This window comes from Papilio polytes, unplaced genomic scaffold (genome assembly GCF_000836215.1).
Source record: "Papilio polytes unplaced genomic scaffold, Ppol_1.0 DF823700.1, whole genome shotgun sequence".
Taxonomy (NCBI): Eukaryota; Metazoa; Arthropoda; class Insecta; order Lepidoptera; family Papilionidae; genus Papilio; species Papilio polytes.
In genome coordinates, this window is record NW_013525504.1 from 346,364 (window position 1) to 369,465 (window position 23,102).

The window sequence follows — 23,102 nt, forward strand, 5'->3', positions numbered from 1 at the left end:
GCACAAGAATCGGATGATTTAGAGCTGTATACATGATAGAGATAAATATGACCTTATTATAATTCCCTTTCCCTTCCCATTTTTTTTTATATGGAAAGGATAATAGAGAACTCACTACTGTGATATGCTCTTACTAGAGAAAGTATCCTCTTGCTTTAAGCCCCCCTCCTCCGTCGATTGAAGGTAAATAACGCATTTGTTATTGCCGATATCTGGGCAGCGGTCACTTTGCTATTTCGGCAAATTCAGGTGACCGCTTTTAATAAAAAATGCGATTTTTTTATGTTATTGTTTGTCGTTCCAGATACACAACAGCAAAGTTGGCAACAAGATCCCCGGCATCGAGATCAGCACTCCCAGCAACGGGATCCCGTTTAACTTCGACAGCCTGATGGAGGGGGGCACCGGCCTCACCCCCGTGCACCCCCACCCGCACCCCTGCGCGCAGCAGCAGCGCGCCGCGCCCGACCTCGCCTCGCCCGACCACGGCAGCCTCGTCAGCCTGTAGCGCCCTGCAGCGGCTCACACCGACCACAATCCCCTCACATCGAACGGTACCAACCAATCTACTTCTAATTCACGGCTCTCGTAATTTGTTTTATCGGTATCTTGTAATTTATATAATTCAATTATTTTTGATTTTTTACCACATTAATAAATCTTATGAGAATGTCATTTTTCTATTGTATTATAGTTTTAATACGATTATTGGTCGGTAATGTGAAGTAGATGGTTTTTTATTCGGGATGTGGTTTATTGCTTAATTGTAACGAGCGTGCCTTAGTGTGCCCTACGTGTGACGTAACGGCCGGCGCACATCGAACTTAGTTCGCGTAATGAGTTCTTATGTCTGTTCTTATTTATTTAAAGTTTACACTAAATGCGCTGGCTACGAGGAATAGCCTCCGCTAGTATGTTTAATGTGAACACTACCTTATGGGCTTCGACTGCCGTGTGTATTGACAGTTGTCTCTGTTTTTCTCAAAGTCAATGAAAGAGATGAAAATATATGTCGATACTAGTCAGGGAAGTTGAAACCTATAGTAAGTATCTTTATGGCATACAAGGAGAAGCTGGCTCAAGCGATTGGGACTATGACGTCATCTAAAGTTGTTAATTTTAGCATTTTTAATTAAAAGTGTATTAATAAATTATTTTTATATTCGCATCTTATGTCCTCGCTTTCTTCGTGTATCCTTTACGCCTGTCTTTTACTTCTATATTCTTCAATATATATTATTACTGTTTCTATATTTAAAAATCTTAAAATTATTCGCGTCTCATTACGGAACTTCCGTAGTTAAGTATAACTTGCTCACTATGCTTTTGTTATATTTAATATATAAATTAGCCTTATTATGTAGTAACTGGAGTAGTGTTGCCAGTCCACAAAAGTCAATTGATGAGCTCTTTATATTTCTATACGAAATAAAAAGCAAATATTTTTTATACAATCGACTTTTATACCAGAAAGCAGAAATATTTGTGATTTAAAAATAAAACGGAGTTTTATTTTTGAAGCATTTCAGGGATTAATTTCGAGTTGTGCTTAATCTAGCGAGGCTAGACTAGGGATTATTTATAAGTTGTGTAAAATATCTCTTTTACCGAAAAAAATACATTTTTGTCTAACGGCACAAATTTAATGTACTCACACTATAAAATCTTGTCATAATAAACTTGGTGCCATTTACTCTCTGGAACACATATTAAAAAAAAAACAAAAAAATTTAAACTATATCGAAATTTAAAAAGCTATTCAGGGTTGTAGAGCGTTATCTCCGTCACACATTAACTGTATGACTCTGTGTGAAAGAGACAACATTCTATGATTTGGATTTTTGAATTTGGAATTAATATATGACCGTTAATGTTTCGACTAACAGCAATATTACTTAAAGAATTTGAATATATTGAATGTAAGTTAGCTCAATGTCGATGTAGTGTTACCGTTCCATTGGTTTAGGTTCTGGTAGTGTATCTGTTAATTGTAAGTAATATGTGATACGTCCAGTGATTCGCTCACCTATGTAGGAAAGGGACAGCGATATTGTGACTCATGCCCATTTGTACTTTTATATGAAAACTATCTATTTCTATTAAATGTCAATTTCATAATTTATTTTGTTTTTTAAATTTATTAAATTGTTACTGTTCTCTCTTTTCAATCATTAATCTGTGGTTTTTTATTTATTTGTACGGCATGAGTCTTAGTTCGTACCAATATATTCATGAATTATACAATACGTAGACTAAGGCAATAATTAGTTTTTAAGGCACTTAACATTTATAATAATACGCATAACTTAGACCAAATTATTACTCTATGTGCTTTATTGTAGTTTTAATTTAAAATCTAAGCCAAAAATTGATTTTATGTCGTTATATTAGTTAGGTTTAGCCGCCATTACGTTGAAGTATTATTGGGTGTTACGTCGAGAAAAGTATTTATTTAGTAAATAGTATATATCAGTTATCGACGGAGCCGCGGGACTTGCTAGTATGTAACGATCATCACAGCCTACATTCATGTATTACGCATAATATGAACATTGTAGATATTAAGAGAGGTAATTTTTCTAGAAAGTTTTTTCATAAAGCAATGTGATTAGACTACTTTTGTATTTTTTCATGAAGCAAAGCAATATATTTGATAGAATTATTCGATAATTACAAACTGATTGTAGTCAAATTATTATATGTAAATCAGAAAATATAAATTTGTTAATGTACACCGGAATTTTGTGTTTTCTTTTACTTCCCACCCCATAAGAAAAAAACTAGTTAAAAAAAGATTCAAGAACAAGAATATAAAATGATAGATTACGTAAATCTGTTATCAAAGAAATATTTACCGTATTGACAAAAAAATGAAAAAGTAGTCAAGGTTTTAAAAACATTTAATCGAGAATAGAATATTCTAGAAGTGCATAACATTGCAAATGCAAATGTGCAAAATAAACTACCAGTTCCGGTGCGGCTTCATCCGCATGACATTATGAGAATTTTATTGTATTGTTTACATTTGTCAAGTTATCAATAGCCAATGTCAAAATGACATGACATGACAAACCTTGCTTCCTTGATGTTGGCAGCAACTTATGGTCCCTTTCCCACATTAGGGTTTTTATCTAAGTTTAATGCGGTGAAAATATATAGCCTAAAGCGTGAAGTAAGTGTAAGTATGTAAGTAAGCTTTTCATTAAAAAAAGAATTATTGTGTGTGTTTAAGCTTTATTATAATAGAATAGAGTATAGATAATCAAGACACAAGGTGCAACTATTACTGTACAAAAAGCGTCTAATTGCTGTATCCGATCCTTCGGCGTCGTCTCGTCGTCCGTCGCTTCTGGATGTAGTTTTTTATGCCAATATAAATATAGAAACAAATCTCAAATAAACTGATGTGGCTGAATCCGAGACACAGACCGAACACACCGCCCAAGTTAGCTGAAACATTTATAACAAAGTAATTCAAATTCAAATGGAAAATAATCAATTTAAGATTATACCTATACATTCTTGTCTATAGGTACAAATCTATCTATATTTACTGGGGTATTGGTAATTAGACGTATTTCCGTTAGGAGCCAATAGAGGGGATAATTTATGCTAATTTTGTACCCTATATGCATTATACCAAAGTTAACCGTTATCGAGTAATCTTGATTTTTCGATTTTTTCAAAAGAAGTCGAAATTGCAAACTCAAAAAATTATTTAAAAAAAATGTCAATGATAACTTAATTTTTTTTCTTTGGATTTGTAAGAACTATTTAACACTAATTATTTTAAATATAAAAACATTATTTATCTGTCCAATTTAAAAAATGCGAACTAAAGAACCATTCTGCTTCAATGTTTTTCGAGATTCTCATCCACTCAAATGCCTTAAAAAACTAGAAAAATCGTTATGGAACTTGTTCTGTAGATTGTTTTAAAAACATGCCTGTTTTCTTAGCTCACCAAAAGTGCACAATAACTAGGAACATGCTCCAAGGGCACTGAAATAAACACATGATTTCAAAGGAATCGGGCGATATTCGTACTCGAACTTAAGTTATATGAAGTTATTACGGTTGGTTTTGAAAACTTCTATAAAAGATTCTGGATTTCATTCCAGTATGATAAAAGGAATCTAAAAAAATAATGCAGAGTAGAATGTACGGTGTAAGTGTCCTAAAACACATCGCTAGATGAATACTCGTATGTTTTAGACAATGCGGACCCAGGGGGGGGTTCATGACCCCCTCCCACCCCTGAGCTGGTTGGTCAGGGGAGGGAGGTCAGGTCAATATGTAAATATTGTCAAGCTCTTGACTTGACCCTATGTGGACTATGTGGACCCCCCCCCTCCTGGCGCCAAAGCTGCATCCGGTTATAGAATGATTTAGATTGAACTAGAACTACATTAATATTAGTGTACTTCTTCGTAATTGTAGTTAAAAACAGTACTTACAAAAGAAATTGATCAAAGAAATGACAGTCTCCTGTTTCTGTCTCACAAATGTGGTCTTTGGAAAGTAGAAGTGCATGACAGTCGTGCTCTCGTTGAAAACTATCCCAGTACTGTAAAGTTACAATCAATACTTAACTAATTTACAAAACCTAGAAACTCGGGAGATGGATACAAATTGATAGGAACTTCACTTTAAACGTAACTTAATTACTGGCTCCAAGGTTATTATAACTTAAGCAGTTCCTTAGATTAGTTAGATTTGTCTTATTTCTACACGAAAAACCTGTCTAAGTAAAATCAAAGGTAAGTGCGGTAGTCATGGTATAGGTATTTTCAAATATCTTGGCTACCAGCATCCCTACACTCCGTTACATTTAAATTTGTGTTCTGCGCAGAGACTCGCAAAATTAGGAGCCGCCAAGATATGTGACAACTAGTGTATTATGAAGATATACTCACTATCTATCATGAACAACATGCTGGACAGCTTGCAGATTGCCGGTAAAATGCTCGATAGAGTAGCGGCGCGACACGCAGTCCCTCATGCAGCCACACGACAAGATTGCAGGCACTTCAGTCATATGAACTGCAATAACCATAGTAATATCATAAATGCAAAAGTTTAAATGGATAGATGTTTGTTAGAGTTTGTAGCCTAAACGGCAGAACGGATTTCGAAAAAATTTGGTATAAATGTAGAGGATAGTCTGGAAGAACACATAGGGTACTCCCTTTTGCTTTTTTTTAATCCAAGCGGACGGAATCGCGGGCAAAAGTTAGTCGGAACATAAATATTTATATGATTTATTTCCTTCATCGCACACACAAGCACACATAAGCTTACACAAGAACACACACACACACGAGTGCATTGATGGCTTATATCTCAACTGGCACCTGTATCAAACTGAACCATGTACTAGTAGTTAAGGAGAAGCCTAAAAACCAGCGCGGCATTCAGTGACAAGCTAGAGACCGCATTAGCTGAGCCTTCTTTTGGCCAAGAATTGTTTTTTATTTACATTTCATTATCATGGTTTGTAAGTTTTTCTTATTTGCGATTTTTTGTTCAGTAAACAGTGTGTAATTTTATTTTACTATTATATTTTTATAAACGCGTCAAATCCACTGTAACATCACTATCTCAGACCTCGAAAAAAACATATTTCATTATTTGAAAACCTTGATACAAGTGTGATAGCAGTTCAAGCTTGAATATCGCAAGAACTCTTTGACAAACACAGATGGAAGTCAAGCCATTCAAGTAATGAAATATACTAGTTTTCGCCCGCGACTCCGTCCGCGTGGAAATATAAAAAAGAAAAGTGAGTACCCTCTTCCAGACTATCCTCTACGTCTATGCCGTTCAGACGTGTAGGCTACAAAACCACAACATTCATCCATCTATCTAAACTTTCGCATTTATATATCAGTAAAAAGTAAGATAACAAATAGATGAGTATCAGTATTAAAATAAAACAATCTAAAAACCTTACATTTAACATCCGCAATGCAAGGAATCTTAGAGAAGTTGCAGACTCGATGCGGGCTGACGTTGGGCACGTAGAAGAATAAGCATTGGCAATGAAATTCCACCTTGTCGATGAGACAATTCAGGTCGCAGTCAGTATTGTGATACTCGCCGAAATGAGGCAGGACCTTTTCGTCGCGGAATATGCAATTTCGACTGCAAAGTCGCATAAAATCCATTTTTAAATGATAAAAGATCAACAAAATAAAACTATAAAAGACAATAGTTTTTTTAACTGTAAATTAAAACTATGATTTTGAAATGAAGTTCGGTTTTTGCTTATAAAAATTAGTTAGTATTGTTTTGTTATTTGTGTGTCTGTAGTTTTTCTTTAGTTAATGGTTTCTGATTGCTAGTTATTTGAGAGATACCTTGCCAATGGCAGTTTTTCTACTTCAGTAGAGCAGTAAGTGTAAGTGGCAGAGATTATGTGGAACACTTCAACGCCAGGATGTGCTAGTGTCGACTCTACCTCCAAAGGGAACTCTGACCAATCCGTGAGTATAACCTGACGAAACCACATTACTATAGTTTAATAATCACTTCAATATTTATTGACTAGTTAATTAAAAAAAAACAAAAGCAAATAGCCTATGTGTTATTCCAGACTATCCTCTACATCTATGCTAAATTTCATCGAGATCCGTTCACCCGTTTAGACTACAAACTCTAACAAACACCCATCCATCTAAACTTTCGCATTTATAATATTAGAATTAGTGTGATTAATAAGACAGTAAGATTCAGAAAAGCAAGTTAGTATTTTAATATTATAATAATAAAGAAACGATTAGTATTGTAATATTCAAACGTTATGGCGGCTGGCAAGCTCATGTTTGTGCCGCCGAGTGCCAGATAGGTGATGTAAAGTGCGCTAAGAGATCCTTTCTTTACGATTTGCCTATCGATATCTTGAGCTAGTCGTCATAAAGTTTACGCGGCAGTGTACCCGAGTCGCACCAGCGTGCTGTATAGTGCCGTCCACAGCGTTATTCGGATCGTAATCTGCGATAACCGTAAGTCCATGCGAATAGCCATGCTTTTTCACCTTATGTTCTACAAAATTTGGTTTCTTTTCATTTCTGAAAAAAAAAATCCTTTTTTATTAACCGACAAAATAGAAAGCATTAAAAGTATTTATTGGGACTTGCGATTTGCTATGAGCACGCGTCTGTACAAGTAACAGGCCCTTGCGTGTGGAGAGAAAGCATGTAGTATGGTCCGACCAACTCTTTTACATCACACCAATACTTAAAAATGTGTTTTTTAAAATATAATTATGTAAAATAGCAAGCAGCCACAAAGTCTTTTTCGAAATATACCTCTTGTCATTAGTAAACTTATATATGCTGTTGAAAGAGCAGCAAACCCCCAGTTTGGTGAGCACCGGTTCAAAGAGTTCCTCACAAGGGTACTGCTTGTTTCGGAAGAAGCATCGCTTGAGGAAAGTACTGCAGTTTTGCGACAACAAACTAATCACGTTTACCACCTATAACAAACATGTTTCAGAATTTATTATTAAGTGTGTTAAATATGCTTGCAGGATTCTCCTACTGATACGTAGTCGTTTATTTAAGTATGAAATGATTTATTCACACACGTTCGTTGCCAGCCAATAATATAGGCAATTCTAGAGGATGGGAGGCAACCACACCACATTAATATGTTCTTATTCAAAGTAGTTTATTTTTACATCTTTCAGTACTCTAGTAGAGAGTCCAATGACTTTGTTTTCAATTAAACATTGAGATTTAAGGTAGGTGGTACTCACGGAGTAACGGTTGCTTGTAATAATGTCTTGAAATTGTTGTAAATTTTTAAAATTGATCTTTTGTAGCAATTCATTGAAACCTAATGCTTGTGCCGCAAGTTCATCGAAGTTTGAAGTTAAATTTCCATTACTGAAATAATTAAATAATTAGTTCAAAATCGAATGCTTAATTGATGGATTTTTACATGCGGAAAAGTCGCAGGAAATAAGAAAAATAAAATACACTATCGTGTGTTTAAATTGTTCTACGGCGCTGAAAGTTATCTGATTGGGCGAGCAGAGCGTGATGGCGGGGTACGGCAGATTGTAAACCGGCTCGTACTGGTTCTCGATGGTAATGTGTGTGGGCATATCCATGAAGCGCTGGTACAGGAGGTATGTCAGTAGGCAAGCTCCTAGAGTACTCAGGAACAAAGTTATCCCCCAGAAACATCTGTAAAATATATAGAATGATTGAGGTTTGGTCATCATCATCATCACCAACTCACTATACTGCACGTATATTGAGGGGCTCGTGGCCTACCCTAAGTAAGGGGTGACTAGGCCGTAATCAAACACGCTGATCCACTTCGGGTTGATTGACTTCACACATACATATCTATAAATTTCTTCGCTAGTATGTGAAAATTGCATCACGAAGTTTTCCTTCACCGTAAGGACGTCAAACATCAGATAAATCACGTACATATATACATATGAAATTCAAAAATCACATAGATACATGGGGGAATTCGAAACCAAGACTTGTAGATTACAAATCAAGTACTTGAACCCCTGAGCCACTGACACTCAGAGTTTTAAACACTTGATTTGTTGATTTTCTTAAATGAGGCTTTGTGTAGGTTCATTAATAGTTAGGTAGTTTTTATATCTATATCTATACATTTTTCGATTCCCTAGGGAATAGAGGAGCCCAGCTCTTCCCCCTGCCCAATCTAGCAACGCCCGTAGACATGTTATAAGAAAATAAACTCACCTTGACACTGGGTCTGGATACAAATAGAAATATTTTAGACCTAAAACACTACCCTCCAAACAAAATCTCCGCAGCAATGTTTTGAAGTTACCCTTCATTGTCTATGATCTAAAGAGATGAAGCGGAGATTATATCAAGCCCAGAAGGAAGTAGCAATAGAACCTTCAGTAGATCTAAAGTGACTAATTCAAATATTCTAGCGTTTGTATGTATTTTAATAATTACTTTGTAATTTAATGTGTTCAAAGAATATATTTTAAATGTATAATTATTTAGCGTGACACAGAAAACTGTATTTAAAACTAATTATGGTACGATAGGTTAATTATAGTAGAATGTAGTATCATTGTTATAGTTTTATCAGTAATTTTTTGGTTTGGATTTTTATTAATAAATATAATTGTGGTGCAAACAGAAATGTTCATTAGAAACGATTTTTTTTATCTTAAGCGTCTCTGTAAAAATACATCTTTAAAAAAACGTTCACATTTATAACTATAGAATAATAAATTTATAACCATTATAAAGTATTATAAGTGCGAAAGTTTGGAACTTATAATAAATTTTGAAAGTTTGGATGGATGTATGGATGTTTATTGCAAACTATATCAAAAACGGCTTAACGGATCTTGATGAAATTTGGCACAGCTGTAGAGCATAGTCTGGAAGAAAATAGAGACTAATTAATATATTTAATACTAGCTGTTGACTGCGACTTCGTCCACGCAATAATAAGATAAAAACATGATCGTCTATGTCAGCTACCCTTCAGTGAAAGTCCGGTCGAAATCGGTCCAGCCGTTCCGGAGGTGACCCGGAACAAACGCGGCTTGTGGACAGACAGACAGACAAAAAAATTATCAGCAACACATATACATGATCATCTCGAAATCTGAAATTTTTCTTTTGATATTACAAACAGACACTCCAATTTTATTCTATGCAATGTTTAGTATGTTTAGTAAGTCAGACTGAGGAAAACCACCAATAAATTGTGTAACAAATGACATATGATCGTCTCTTTTTTCTCCATAAATGAAATAAGGACAATATTAATGACCGTATTTTCCACTTATACTAAATATATTAAATCAGTTATTTGGGAAGATTGACGTCTAACGTTATGTCGATCCGATGGAATAGATGTATTATATAAATTTCAACACAATTATTTAACAATTACGCGAGAGCAGTTACCGGGAGGTTGACATGGCGGCATACAAAATGTTTCGTGTCGTTGTTTTAATGTCGTGCTTGAGTCGTACTGCTGAGGTGGAAAAAGGTAGTTAAGTGCTTTTTTTTAATAAAAAAATCATTTCTGATGTGTTAAAAAATTCAATGTTTAAAATATCCGCCAGTTTGTATTTCCAAAAGTTATACATACTAGAGAATGGAATATTAGGCGGGCGGATACGAATAAAAAAATTAACATTAAAAAATAAACATTAATTTTATACTGAGACGAATAAAACGAAATAGCACTAATACATGGTCGCCTGTTGGTCCATTCGTATTAATGATTTTTTTGTTATTCATAATTTAAAATTCTTTTATGCACTTCTTAATTTCAGTTTTACTGAGTCTTTTACTTAAATGAGGGTACAAAGGATTCGCTTCACGTATTGGTACATACGTATTGCGTCGGTGGCTCAGGGGTTTAGGCACTTGACTTGTAATCTACAGGTCTTGGGTTCGAATCCCGCCATGTTCCAATGGATTTTTGATTTTTCTAAATTCATATGTATGTAATTTGCCCGACGTTCTTACGATGAAGGAAAACACCGTGATGCTACCTGCACATATCGGCGAAGAAAATCAAAAACAAGTGTGAAGTCAACCAACCCGCACTTTGCCAGCGTGGTTGACTATGGCCTAGTCGCCCTTAACTTAAGATAGGCTCTAAGCCCCCTATGTGGGGACGTATAGTGAGCTGGTAATGATGATTTTTACCTAGGTTATTTTGTAACAGGTTTATGTGACCAATGTACCTTTGTACTTAGCTGCCCACAAGCTGTAAGACTCCAGCGGGAGCGGGGTAAGGAGCCGGTGGTGCAGTGGTTGTTCCAAGATGTATTATCTTGTAAACGAAGTCATGCTCGAAGAATATCTAAAACGAAGGTAACAACAAAATTTAATTAATCTGTTAAGTTTAATATATGATAATAATTTATGTAATGAAATTTTACAAAGTTCCAATTCATTGTATCGCTTCCAAATCTTTGACAAACAAAGATGTTTAATTGTTAGGTTACATATGTACATATCTCTTTTTTATGCGGCTTTTGTCGCTCTCGTCGCTCCCCTGACATATATTCCTCAGGGACCTAAACATATCTTGTGGCTTGATGGCAACACCTATTAATCTAACTAGTTAATATTACAAATGCGAAAGTTTAATGGATGAATTAATGGATGTTTATTAGAATTTGTAGCCGAAACTGCTGAACGGATCACGATGAAAGTTGGAATAGATTCGGACGATGTTCTAGAAGAATACATAGGTTTCTTACTTTTTTAAATTCCACTCGGACGGAGTCCCGGGCGCAAGCTAGTAACTATACAAAAGTGTCGTATCATGTTTAACTTTTCATTTTTTATAATTTTTTTTTCTCTACCACCACAGATATGCTGCTCAAAAATAAAGAAATATAATCTTATCGACTTGGAGAATCATCCAAACGCAAAGCTATTGCCTGAAAATTGCGGCTTAGCGTATAGTTACCGAATTTACGGAGGAACTTTTGCGGATCTGGAAGAGTTCCCATGGATGGTTGTAATCGCTTACAAAGGTATGTAATATTGGCAAATACGATTTTAATCGGCTAACGGGTTCTTTAACTTTTTAATGCAAAGTGGTAAAGAAAGCGGACCGTACGAGTATGTTGTAAAGCGACCGCCGTTGTAAGCAGTTGCCACAAGCTTATAACTTGGAGATGTAAGGAGGATGAAGTTTTCATGTGAATTGTAATTAAACTAGTCTTCGCCCGCGACTCTGTCCTCGCGTAATTAAAAAAAAACAAATGCAAGTAGCATATGTGTTTATTCTCAAATCTCAAAAAAATTCAGCGAAATCCTTTTAGCCGTTTTGGCTGTATACTTTTACAAACATTTCGATACTTTCGCATTTGTAATGTCTCACGAAATTTTTATTAACTTAATGAACTATTCGTCTATTAAGTTAAAACTGTTAGAACTGAGGTTATGTAGCGGACCTTATAGTTAGTAGTAATTCTATTGCGTTCAACAGTAAAAAGGTCAATAAAGTTTAAATGCGGAGGTTCATTGATAACTGCGAGGTATGTGCTGACAGCGTCACACTGCGTCCGCGGACGGAAAATAGCGTACGTCAGAGTCGGAGATTACGACCTTAACAACAGCACTGATTGTCAGGAAAAAGGATATTGTGTATCCAATACTCAGGTAATAAACACGTTTATAATTCATTAGCGGTTGCCGGGGACTTTAAAACACATGTAAACCGTGAAAAAAACGAAAAGCTACGTATCTCACAAGAACCTGGCGTTTTTTCGAAAATACACCGTATTCCATTTGTTACTCAAGACTTACCTTTATATCAAGTTTCAATAAGATGTGTTAAACTGTTGCAGAATTATCGAGTAGACATGAAAAAAAATCTTTTTTTTAATAAAAAAAAACAAAACCGACTTCCAAACAAAATACACTAAAAACAAAATATTCTCACTAAAAAGTAACGAAATAATTCCTTGAAAATAGTAAACCTACCTTATTGTAGCCGTTATGTTTATATTGTACAATTATTATTACTTTCGGATAAAAAAAGAATTATCGAAATCGGTCCACTAGCGGCGGAGTTATGCCGTAACATACATAAAAAAAACATAGAGACGAATTGAGTACCTCCTTCTTTTGGGAAGTCGGTCAAAAATGTATCCCACGGGAACTGTAACTATTTCCGGGATCAAAAATAACCTATGTGTTCTTCTAGACTATCCATCATATACATAGACATCTTTGACAAATTTTATCGAAATCCGTTAATCAGTTTGAGCTACAAACTCTAACAAACATCAATTCATTTAAACTTATGCATTTATAATATTAGTGAAATCAAAAATAATCGTTATTAATAATAGTGAAATTTCAGTATTGTTTTGCAAGCGGTTACGCGGGCATATCCGTACACAACACAAAATTCTATGCGTTGTCACACATAAATAAATCTAAAAGATATAGAAAATAACTGAAGTACTAACATGTTTATTTATATTGTTCACAGAATATACTAATTGAGCAGATGATCTTGTATCCTAAGTACAACAAACACTATGGCTCCGACGTCCCGCAAGACATAGCTCTGCTGCGTCTCAATAGAACAGTCAACTTTGCTTCCAGTTAATATTTAAATAAATCAAGCGTTATTAATATAAATGTTGATTATTTATCAAGCGATTTGTAACTGTTACAGACGTTGGAACAGTATGTCTCCCTATAACAAGGGAACTACAAAAGATGGAGCTGCGGGGTACGGAGGCCACAGTTACGGGTTGGGGTGACTCGGGTACTGGACGAAAGTCTGATGTCCTACTCAAGGCTGAAGTACCAGTGTACAGTCGAATAACGTGTCGCCAATACTACAAGTATACATATTTTTATTAAACAATAGAATAATTAACAATTTTCAGCGTGCGCACACTTGAAAGTAAACTATCGCACGACATTTTAGTCTCACTATGATTTCTATGAGCTATATAAGCGCACATTACTACATTTTTAATTTTGCAACTAAACAGATGTTATTGGCTGTGAAATAATTGACAATCGCACAACAATCGAGCAATAGTTGAGTCACAGTTGCCCTTTTAATTCATCATACATCGCCAAGATGTTCGGTTCTGTTTCATCCTCATCCAGGATACACCAGCAATTTTATTATAAAACATCAATTACTTAAGTAACTAGTTTAAACATCACTAGCACTGGTTACTATCGCATAGTGCCCAAACATTTTCCTCATGGATACTTTACCGGTTTCGATAGTCCACCGGAGAGTATCCAATGTTTTAAATCTAAACCAAAAAAAATTCGTGGTACCCATTACAACTCGTGTTCCCCCGCTGGGTTCTTCGGACCTCAGGGCATGCCTGGACCACTTTGGAAATCCCTGGTATCAAGGTACCTGCAATTTAATGGGCATTGTCACTTCTTTATTGTAGATTTATTTTGAGATTTATACACACACACGCAAAGTTCGCTTCCGCCATCCACTCGACATCTGCAACAAGGGAGTTCCTGAAGCGAAAGTATATTTGTGAACTGCTTTGGTTGTTATAACATGTGTAAATTGTTTTAATTTCCTCGACTCAATTACATTTTTCTTTTAAAGGATTTTTAAAATAGAGACATCTTCGTATTCGGTAATATGCGCAGGACAAGAGGGCGTTGACACTTGTCAAGGCGACTCCGGTGGGCCGCTTACGGTTCCGTTCTTCTACAAAAATGACTATAGACATATCCAATTTGGCATTACATCTTTTGGACATTGGGTATGCGGTACTAAAAAGCCTGCTGTATACACGGATGTTCGTTTCTATATGAATTGGATTTTAGACAGAATTAAACCTTAAAATTGACTAAACAGTTAATAAAGTGTCTAGATTTTAATTGTAACCTGTTAGCGTACAATCACATAATCAAAATTTATTAAATGTAACTGTAGATAAATGTTTGCTTGTTATATTAATATAGTTTGTGTAATTAATTATAAAAAATAAATACGATATTTAGGAAAATGTATAAAGTGTTTTATTTGAAAAAATTTAAAGTTAACAAGAAAGATTAAATATAGCGTAATATACTCTTTAATGGCTAAGCCCCATGCGGAATCAAAAAATTCAAATTATTAATATAATTCAACTAATGTAGTTAATACTTCACTGGTCGTTGAAAAAAATTCTACAACAATGGGCATTACTATAGCGATAGTGCGACAAATTTTCTGGCCCAGTTGTCGTAAATGATACTGAAGTACAATAGTTTGTAGGTATTTAAGAACGAGCGCACCTTTTTGATTAAAACATCGCACAACTGAGAGATTGTCGATTGTTTCGCTGTCAATTTAACTGTTTCAACACAACTAAAAATCGAGTAGCGCGCGCACCTTCCTATCATACTATCATAATAAAGCGTAAACACACACTTCTTTGTTGCCTAAGATGTCAGCAATCACAGCATATTTTTGAATAGTTCTTTTTTTAATAAAAAGCCCTACACTTACGTCACGCTTTAGGCTACATATTTTCACACCATTGAACATAGGGGGTAAATATTTTGGATAAAAATCTTAATGTGGGAAAGAGACCATAAGTTGCTGCCAACATCAAGGAAGCAATTGTCATTTGTGCATTTAAATTTTGACATTTCATGCGGATGAAGCCGCACTGGAACAGTTAGTAAGCCTATAAGAATCAAAACGAGACTACACAGTTGTGCGATGATTTAGTCAAAGTTATGCGTAAAGTTTTAATATCTATGTTCAAACCTTGTCTTATTTTTCTCAATAACAAATTACATATTTCCACATATTCTATACTAAGAAGTGATAACAGCGATAACATCGCTGGGCCAGTTTCCCGCTATTCTTGTCATCTAAGCAATTAATAAGTTATTATATAGTTTTGAATTAATTTTCCTCATACAATACGCTGTTCCAATTTATTAAGTAGTTAAAATTTTTTCCTCACTATAATGTTAGCAATTAATACATTTATCATATTTCAACTTAAACACAGAATAAATCAAATAAATTAATAACACCAATAATGGCTACATCATTTATAACTGAACAATTTTACTGAATAGTCGGACAATATTTGAACAATTAAACTGTACAGTTTTGCGTAGACATAACATTTAATTGTCCTGTACTGTACTCTACACTCTTACTAAGATACTATGCAAATTGTTATTCATGGTAAGTTTTTTTATTTAGATATAAAGGAAAATTTTCTTCATAATTTCTTAATACTTTTGCAGAATATTTGTACGTTTTAAGCTTATAAGGGGAATTTAATACTTAATATGAAATAATGATTTATCATACAAACGACTAATGTTAATTATCTCAAAGACAAACTAAATAAATATGATTAACCTGAATCCAAAGTAAAATATTATACTCAATTCTAAACACGAATACATCTTTAGCAACTCTTTTAAGAAACACAATAAATAGATATTTGGTTGCTACATAATTTGTTTTTAGACATCTCTTGTATTAGATAGAAATAGAAAGAAATAGAAATAATTTTATTGAAAAATAAGAGATTTACAATTACAATTACAGTTATACCAATTTAAAAAAAATACAAATTGTGGTTAATATATGATTAAATTGGTGATGCCCACACTAGGCAATGCCTGTATCGTGGGCATCGAAAACAGCAGGAAAAATCTTTTCATACATTAATTACCAAAAACCTACGCTTACGGCGTTTCGGTATAATTTATGAATGAAAAATAAATATGCAAGATGATATAAAATAAGATATAAATATACTTTTGCTACAAATATCAGTGTAGAGGTTACCACTGGGAAAAATTTACAAAGGACATGTTCTTTTCTAGATTTCATACTTTTTATCTTAAAAATCTCTCGATTACAGTAAAATAATTCATTTGCGTGAAAATTCATAATATAACACACAAATATAACATTTTAGTTATTTCCTTTTATAAAAAGTTTTCATTTTACTACAAGCACCAAAGTACATGGGAATAGATACTAAATTTTTAGTCCTGTTTCACAAATTGTGTTGGTAATCTTTATTATTACAATTGGCATAAAATGACTATCTACAAATACCTATGTTTGTGTAAATGTCATTAGGTATTACATGTTATATTATATTTAATAATTGTTTGAACTATATAGCAAGTGTAAATAAATTCTTAATTATATTTCTAATTCTGTAAATAAAATTTCTATTATATTATTTATTTATAACACGGCTAAAACTCACGTGGGAACTTTCGGTGTAGGCACCGACCAGTTTCGAACCCGTAGGGGGTCCTTCTTCAGGGTGAGTGGATGCCGGGTTTATTCGCTATCGCGTCGCGACGGTCACTGAAACTGGTCGGAAACTGGTCGGTGCCTACACCGAAAGTTCCCACGTGAGTTTTAGCCGTGTTATAAATAAATAATATAGTATAATGTCTCACGAAAGTTTTAATAAGTTAAAATTTCTATTGTAAAATAATTGATAATTTAGTACAGTAGCATAATTTAAAACATTAAAGTAAAAAAAAATAACTAGTTTATTTCAACAGCAGAAAAATATTTTGTGGCTACTTTTATTGCTCCATTTATACAAATTTATTTCATCCATTCATTCTTGGTTAGATATCAAAATTTCCTATCTATTACTTCGGTGAATATTTAGAAGTTTTTTTTACAATATAAAATATTAATTCAATTTAAAAATTGAAATAAACTCTTGTGGTTTTTAATGGATTATAGTTGTGACAATAAAGATTATTTTCAAGAAGTGTTTAGAATAATAGAGGTTTCTAAGCTTTGTGCGAAGTTAAATACGCTATTATTACATAAAATGTATGAAAAGATACGGTAAAAGGCATTATTCATCCAGCGATAGTAAAAATATTCTTCTTCTTATAATTTTGGAATACAATACTTTGTATACAATATTTTATTTTCAATAAATACATTTCTAGTAAATCCTATCTCACATGTATTGTGCGTAAGTCTTCATCATTTTAAAAATGCTACAAAATCTTATAATTAATATTTTTCATAATAATAAAAGACGTACATATGTCGCGTCGAAAGAAATTGAATTGGCAATATAACTTTTCACTTCTCATATAGATTTAAATTAACATTAAAAATGTGTACATACATATATATTTTATTATTTCAACGTACGCCACTTTCGATCAGTCAAAAGCGTGCTTACCCAAAGGGATAATTGATATTAACAAACGACATTAACACACAAAGATTGAGAGAATCAATATTCATAAAATACCACATTCGTTTGTGCTGAAACGATCAAAGCAACACGTTTGTGTAACGTTTAATAACTAGAATCGACAAAAGACCTGGGTCTTAAAGAAAGCGACAATAATATCGAGTTGAATCGAATGACGCTCCGAAGTCCTCTGGGGGTGGGAGTGGCGGCGAGCGAGGGGGTCGCAACGCAAAAGCACCGGGTGTCGGTGCGGCCACATTCATGCTATCTCTGAGTCCAATGCCAGGCGCGCTGCGGAGGCACGCTACGTCGGACCCCGTCAGGAGTCCAGCAACACGTGCCACCGTTGTACCTTAAACAAATGTACACTAATTTAATTATAATAAACAACCAAGTACAAAAGAAAAGTATTACAATCTGACCTTGAAAATGATAGCCTGATCGCTACGTATTTTGCTTAGTAGTACTACGTGCTACGTGCGTAGCACAAGTTCTCGTAGTTCTATCTACGACGTAGATATTTAAATGAAACAAAATCCTTTCATGGTTGATATTTATATCTTCAATTCAAATATTTAAATAGATTTATAATAGTACAAATATGTTATATTGCTGCTAAGGAAGTCCATTTTAAGAGACTGCTCTCTAAGCTAGTATCCAATTGCTATTTCTACGAGTTTGCTACGAGTAATTACGTCCTATTTCTACTGTACTCTATGTTCAAAATGTGGTTTAAATTCGTTATAGGGTATTGAAGTGTGCGGCGTTACCTGCTCGCCCTGGCGCTGGCAGAGGTCCTCCCAGTGGCGCTGCTCGTCGCGGCCGGAGGAGCTGTGCCCCAGCGAGAACCAGCCCACCATCTCATTCCGCTTCACGCTGCGCCGCCACCATACCGACACCATCAGCGTCACTTCCGTCAGTTGGAACAGCGCCACCTGAATTTTGTTAAATCCCCGACACTCTATTTAGTCTACTGTATATACTGCGTTAGTTTTATTAATTTACTATTTAGAAAATCATTATTTCATTATTATATTACAATAATTAAATCTAAAGATTTTAGCCTTTAGGGCTAAATAAACAATAATAACTATAACTTTAATTACTTGTTATTATAACCAGTTTTTTAATGTTTTCCGAACAATTAATAAAATGTTTTTATGCTTTTCATTATACTTTGTAATATATGGCACCTGAAATATAAATAGTTCCTTGTAGAGTGGGTTGGACTGGGCGCGGCGCGTGGTGGACTTGCAGCGGCCCATCTCCATGCCCAGCGAGCTGATGAGGCACAGCTTGACGTACGTGTCCGGTGCCTTGTGCGGAGACAGCTTGCGGAAGTGTGTGCCCTTTATTATCTGACATACATAAATACAGAATTATTGATATTAATTGCAAATCTAAATAATACATAAAAAGCTATTCAAGTATAGTTACTTTAATTTAGTTACTTTAATTTGTGCTTCCTCACATTCTCATTGGATGTAAGTACATGTGCGTGTTACTAGGAGTGATCGTTATATTAATTTCTTACCCTTGGCCAAGTCGAGCTAATATATTGGATTTGGAATGAAGTACGTTTGAGTTGCAGGGTTACGTTTATTTCTATTTAATGTAAATGCAGCCCCGCCACGCTCTCTGTTACGTGGTACTTCTTCAGTGATCAACTAACACATATGATAAATGTCTAAATAGACGCAGACCTCAACAGACAAGTGTCCCGTGGTGGAGCTGTACTGCAGGCCGAGGAGCAGCTCGGGGGCGGAGCGCGCGCTGCAGCACGACGAGGCGGAGTCGGAGCGCGCCAGGCTGCACGCCTCGCCGCCGCAGCCCGCCACCGCGCCGGACAGGAACCCGTTACCGACAGACACGCCCGCGCTCATCGACGATGGGCTCGCCAACACGCCCGTCACTGATCCATCCAACTCTAATTTCGGTACCTGTGCACAAGCACATTATAATTTCACAATTATAATCAGCCTGTGTTTGGTCACCTAGATATAATAACTAGGCCATAATATGTCTTAAAATAAAAGGTCCTCCGCTTGCTTGATTCCAGAATTAAATGCCGTCTGACGTAATCTCTTATTAGTTTAACGTGTCTACCTAACGAATTTAATGTTACATCTTCGACCACAAAAATTGCTATTGTGTATGGAAAAGTTTTATCATAAGTTTCTAACAAAATTCAGTATTGAGAGCAAGACCTAAGTGTATATTTGTCTGTTTGTTCCCTTCTTATCGCAGGATTGTGATCAAGTATAAAGACGCATGTAACCTGCATAGCGGGCTGGTGATGACGCGGCGCGAGATCTAGCCACAGATTATTTTCTAACTCGAGGTTGAGCGCGGCGAAGCTGACTGCCGCCTCGCCCAGCAGCCGCTGTCGACGCATGCGCTCGCAACCGTAGATACGGATCCGAAGACCCAGCCCGTGCACATCCTCTGACAGAAAACATTTAGAGGTATGCAGCATTATAAGTCATACTCGACAACAAGTCAACAAAGTCATTATTTTGATATTGATTTGACTCTAGATAGTAACTGCCTAACGGTGAGCCAATAATTGGTCAATAGTGCCACTGCTTTATTGGCAAGTGAAAGACAACAAAGGGAACATTTAGTACGTACCGGGATTAATCTTGTGCAGGACGAAGCTCTCCATGTACTGAGGGTTCTCGCCGTTACGAATCTTTGATTTAAACTTTTGCTTTTTCAGTGGCAACAGCACAATTCTCGCCTGAATTATTAAATAAAGAAAAACATTTTAACATTTGAATACATCATTACTTTTAGAGGTCCCCCCTACTTATAAAATAGTGAAGTGAACCTGGCTCTGCAACAGCTGCGGGGGAGTTCGCTGTGGCAGAGCGCGCGCCTGCAGCACGTGCACCGTCATGCTGCGCACGGGCGCGTCGTACAGCAGCGTCAGTTCCACCGTGCCCCGCCCCCCGCCGCCGGCGCCGCTCCCGCCCCCGCTCTCCGCATTCTCTCCACACAACAGCGACGTATCCTATACACATGCTCGGTTAGTACGAAACGTGAGTGTTGAGATAAAGCAAGGCCCTTTATAAACAAATTACAATCTCTACCGATTGCGCAGTCTTTCAGGATTTTGTAATACAGACGAAAGAATAAAAAAGACATAGACTACTTGCGCGGCTCACACTGGGCCAGTAGAGTTGGTCAGCTCAATAACTAGACTGTCAATCAACTGGCACAGTGTGAACGCTTACTGCCGCTAGTGACTTCATATAATCTATGACTGGCCGTTGCAACTGTTCAATTGTACTGGCTAAGTGTAAACTGGACAATACTGGTTGCCTATAAGAAACATGAAGCGTATGGTGCTGGCGTGAAATACATAGTTACACATAAACGGTTAAATATTAATAATATATTCATATTCACATTATGCGCAAGAACATCGCTATCGACGCTGCTTTGTGCCTCCAGGGTGTGGATGTAGTCAGACTTCTTGGGGACCACCTCATCGATCCTGGTCTCCCTCAACGCGGTCTCTACGAGCTGCACCTCCACCTTGACCGGCGCCGACACGTTCTCATTCTTCTCCTCATAATGACACTCTACTTCTTCTTTGTCCTGAAATAGGAATGTCATTGATGTCATCGAGAAGAAAATTTTAGTTAAACATATAATAGTATATTTCTACAGATGGACAATCAATATTCAATGTTTTATTATACAAATGTAGATGAAAATTCATAAATGTAAGAAATTGGTCAAAACTTTTAACTTAACTTTAACGTTACTATAACATTAAGAGCGTAGACATTTGACTAAACCATCGCGTAACTGCTTAGTCGCGCTTTGATTCCTAGAGCATTTAGTTGTGCAACTAAACAGTTGAATGGGCTGCGAAACAATCGACAATCGCACAATAGTACAGCGATAATGTAGTCAAAATGATTGAAGCAGATGTAGTTAAGCAATAGCAGAGGAGATATACAAGTTTAATTATAACTAATTTAAATTAGTTAAAAGCTAATAAAATACAAGATAATACAATTTTCCTACAATTAACCGTATTATAATGAAAACTATTGTATGAAAAGAGAATAAAAAGTCTAAGGAGCTTCCTCTCTTTAATTTTATAAACCTTTTGCAAATGATCTAACAAAGAGGCTATACTATATTACTGCAACAATCCTAAGTTTACCTGTTGTATGCGCAAACGCAGCTCCTCGTCCGAGTCCGAGGTTTCGAACGCGAATATACGTTCGGGATAATGGTTCGGTTTCGACAAAGCATCTATAACAACACAGACGAACAAACGACCTCAATCAATATCATATTTAACACTACTAAACTATCAGATATAACTAATTTATCAATACTGTTGCAGCTAAACTATAAATAAAAAGTAAAAAATACAAAGAGTAATTGTATAAAACCCATCATTACCATTGCTAAGTTTTAACATTAATTAGACCTTGACAAGTGGTCGCCTTGGTATGATAACTACAAACATACCTCGTTAATATATTATTCAAAAGCGTAGGTACTTTGTTGATTAATCGTCAAACGTTTAATTCTACATCTATACGATATTATTGAAAAAAGAATTAATCCGCTTATTAAGACATCTATTTACAATTATTTTTACTATTAGAATGTTACCGAATTGTGCATCGTCGAGAGTTGAGCAGGGATCCGCGATGTGAGCGTTGACTGCGAGGATGTCATCACAGCATTTGCGCGTGAAGACCGAGGAGTAGCACCAGCGCCGGCCGAGGAAGAGAAGCACCACCAGGACCACAGCCGCGAAACCCGCTACCGCACTGATGTACGCCGTCGCTTCCACTACACCAACAAATATGATCACAATCAATCCACACAAAGGAAACAAGAACAATGTTTATATACCATTGGTAGAATTGATGCCGCCTATGTTGGCCACCATTCTGAACTAGCGCGTGGCCATCTCAGGGACACCTCACGAACGTACACACCAAACATTAAAACGTATCACGCATTTAATTTATTTGTGGAATTAGTATCGGAAGCTCGGGTGGAAAATAATTGGGACGTGTTGGCAGGGTCGGAGTGTGATTGCGCATGCGTGGCGCGGAGGCACGCTGGGGGCACGCAGGGGGCACGCCGGGGGTGTGAGCTACATCGCGGGGTGTATACGTACAGCCTCAGCTAGGTACAGGGATACCGTCAAGGCCGAGGGCATCTACTAGCAATTCCAGACTATGAATAAATATGAAATAATATTCATTGATATTCATTAACGAATCATAATTTAATATAATTCTTATCCCAAAGTTTTTTTTTCTTTTATTAACTATAATGTAACTATGTAAATTATTAAAACTTGACAGGGTTGACAAGATCGATAATAAAACAAAAATTGTATTGTTTTGTTTGTCTA

The 23,102-nt window shown here is 35.8% G+C and overlaps 4 protein-coding genes across 7 annotated transcripts in view; 2 read left to right on the forward strand and 2 right to left on the reverse strand.

Annotated features, from left to right (window-relative positions):
- The window catches only part of LOC106103839 (transcription factor kayak-like), a 37,020-nt gene extending 34,280 nt beyond the window's left edge, over nucleotides 1–2,740 (forward strand). For all 3 annotated transcript variants that reach the window (XM_013283738.1, XM_013283739.1, XM_013283740.1), the window contains exon 5: nucleotides 305–2,740. In XM_013283738.1, coding sequence (XP_013139192.1) covers nucleotides 305–508 — 204 coding nt within the window. In that variant the 3' untranslated portion in view covers nucleotides 509–2,740. The remainder of the gene's footprint in view (nucleotides 1–304) is intronic.
- Nucleotides 2,741–3,301: 561 nt separating this feature from the next.
- LOC106103825 (sodium channel protein Nach-like) lies at nucleotides 3,302–8,833 on the reverse strand. Its single transcript, XM_013283715.1, has 10 exons — nucleotides 8,736–8,833; nucleotides 7,983–8,192; nucleotides 7,760–7,889; nucleotides 7,311–7,477; nucleotides 6,938–7,070; nucleotides 6,360–6,496; nucleotides 5,954–6,144; nucleotides 4,917–5,043; nucleotides 4,458–4,567; nucleotides 3,302–3,450 (listed from the first exon to the last, which is right to left on the reverse strand). Exons 1-10 carry the CDS (start codon nucleotides 8,831–8,833, stop codon nucleotides 3,302–3,304), a joined length of 1,452 nt encoding a protein of 483 aa, XP_013139169.1.
- A 943-nt stretch (nucleotides 8,834–9,776) lies between these two features.
- On the forward strand, nucleotides 9,777–13,348 carry LOC106103834 (serine protease easter-like). 2 transcript variants are annotated; one of them, XM_013283727.1, is made up of 5 exons: nucleotides 9,777–10,017; nucleotides 10,705–10,853; nucleotides 11,359–11,524; nucleotides 11,983–12,155; nucleotides 12,994–13,218. In XM_013283727.1, the coding sequence occupies exons 1-5, from the start codon at nucleotides 9,945–9,947 to the stop codon at nucleotides 13,111–13,113; spliced, it is 681 nt and encodes a 226-aa protein (XP_013139181.1). In that variant the 5' UTR covers nucleotides 9,777–9,944; the 3' UTR covers nucleotides 13,114–13,218. The 2 variants fall into 2 exon arrangements, with proteins under 2 accessions (XP_013139181.1, XP_013139183.1); XM_013283729.1 differs by having other exon boundaries at nucleotides 9,882–10,017; nucleotides 11,983–12,076; nucleotides 13,183–13,348.
- A 4,244-nt stretch (nucleotides 13,349–17,592) lies between these two features.
- On the reverse strand, nucleotides 17,593–22,742 carry LOC106103826 (synaptotagmin-16). Its single transcript, XM_013283717.1, has 11 exons — nucleotides 22,592–22,742; nucleotides 22,346–22,528; nucleotides 21,885–21,976; nucleotides 21,116–21,307; nucleotides 20,535–20,717; nucleotides 20,336–20,444; nucleotides 20,005–20,149; nucleotides 19,408–19,555; nucleotides 18,898–19,062; nucleotides 18,475–18,639; nucleotides 17,593–18,056 (listed from the first exon to the last, which is right to left on the reverse strand). Exons 1-11 carry the CDS (start codon nucleotides 22,626–22,628, stop codon nucleotides 18,024–18,026), a joined length of 1,452 nt encoding a protein of 483 aa, XP_013139171.1. The 5' UTR covers nucleotides 22,629–22,742; the 3' UTR covers nucleotides 17,593–18,023.
- Between the last annotated feature and the right edge of the window lie 360 nt (nucleotides 22,743–23,102).

Coding starts and splice junctions, on each gene's coding strand:
- LOC106103834 (XM_013283727.1), top strand. CDS start 9,945: ATGGCGGCATACAAAATGTTTCGTGTCGTTGTTTTAATGTCGTGCTTG. Junction 10,018..10,704: donor TACTGCTGAGGTGGAAAAAG/GTAGTTAAGTGC, acceptor ATTTTGTAACAG/GTTTATGTGACCAATGTACC. Junction 10,854..11,358: donor GAAGAATATCTAAAACGAAG/GTAACAACAAAA, acceptor CTACCACCACAG/ATATGCTGCTCAAAAATAAA.
- LOC106103825 (XM_013283715.1), bottom strand. CDS start 8,833: ATGAAGGGTAACTTCAAAACATTGCTGCGGAGATTTTGTTTGGAGGGT. Junction 7,890..7,982: donor CAATTTAAACACACGATAGT/GTATTTTATTTT, acceptor TAATTATTTCAG/TAATGGAAATTTAACTTCAA. Junction 5,044..5,953: donor TTGCATTGCGGATGTTAAAT/GTAAGGTTTTTA, acceptor TGGTTATTGCAG/TTCATATGACTGAAGTGCCT.
- LOC106103826 (XM_013283717.1), bottom strand. CDS start 22,628: ATGGTGGCCAACATAGGCGGCATCAATTCTACCAATG. Junction 19,556..20,004: donor TGGCTAGATCTCGCGCCGCG/TCATCACCAGCC, acceptor CGGTAACGGGTT/CCTGTCCGGCGCGGTGGCGG. Junction 18,057..18,474: donor GCCAGCGCCAGGGCGAGCAG/GTAACGCCGCAC, acceptor CATTTGTTTAAG/GTACAACGGTGGCACGTGTT.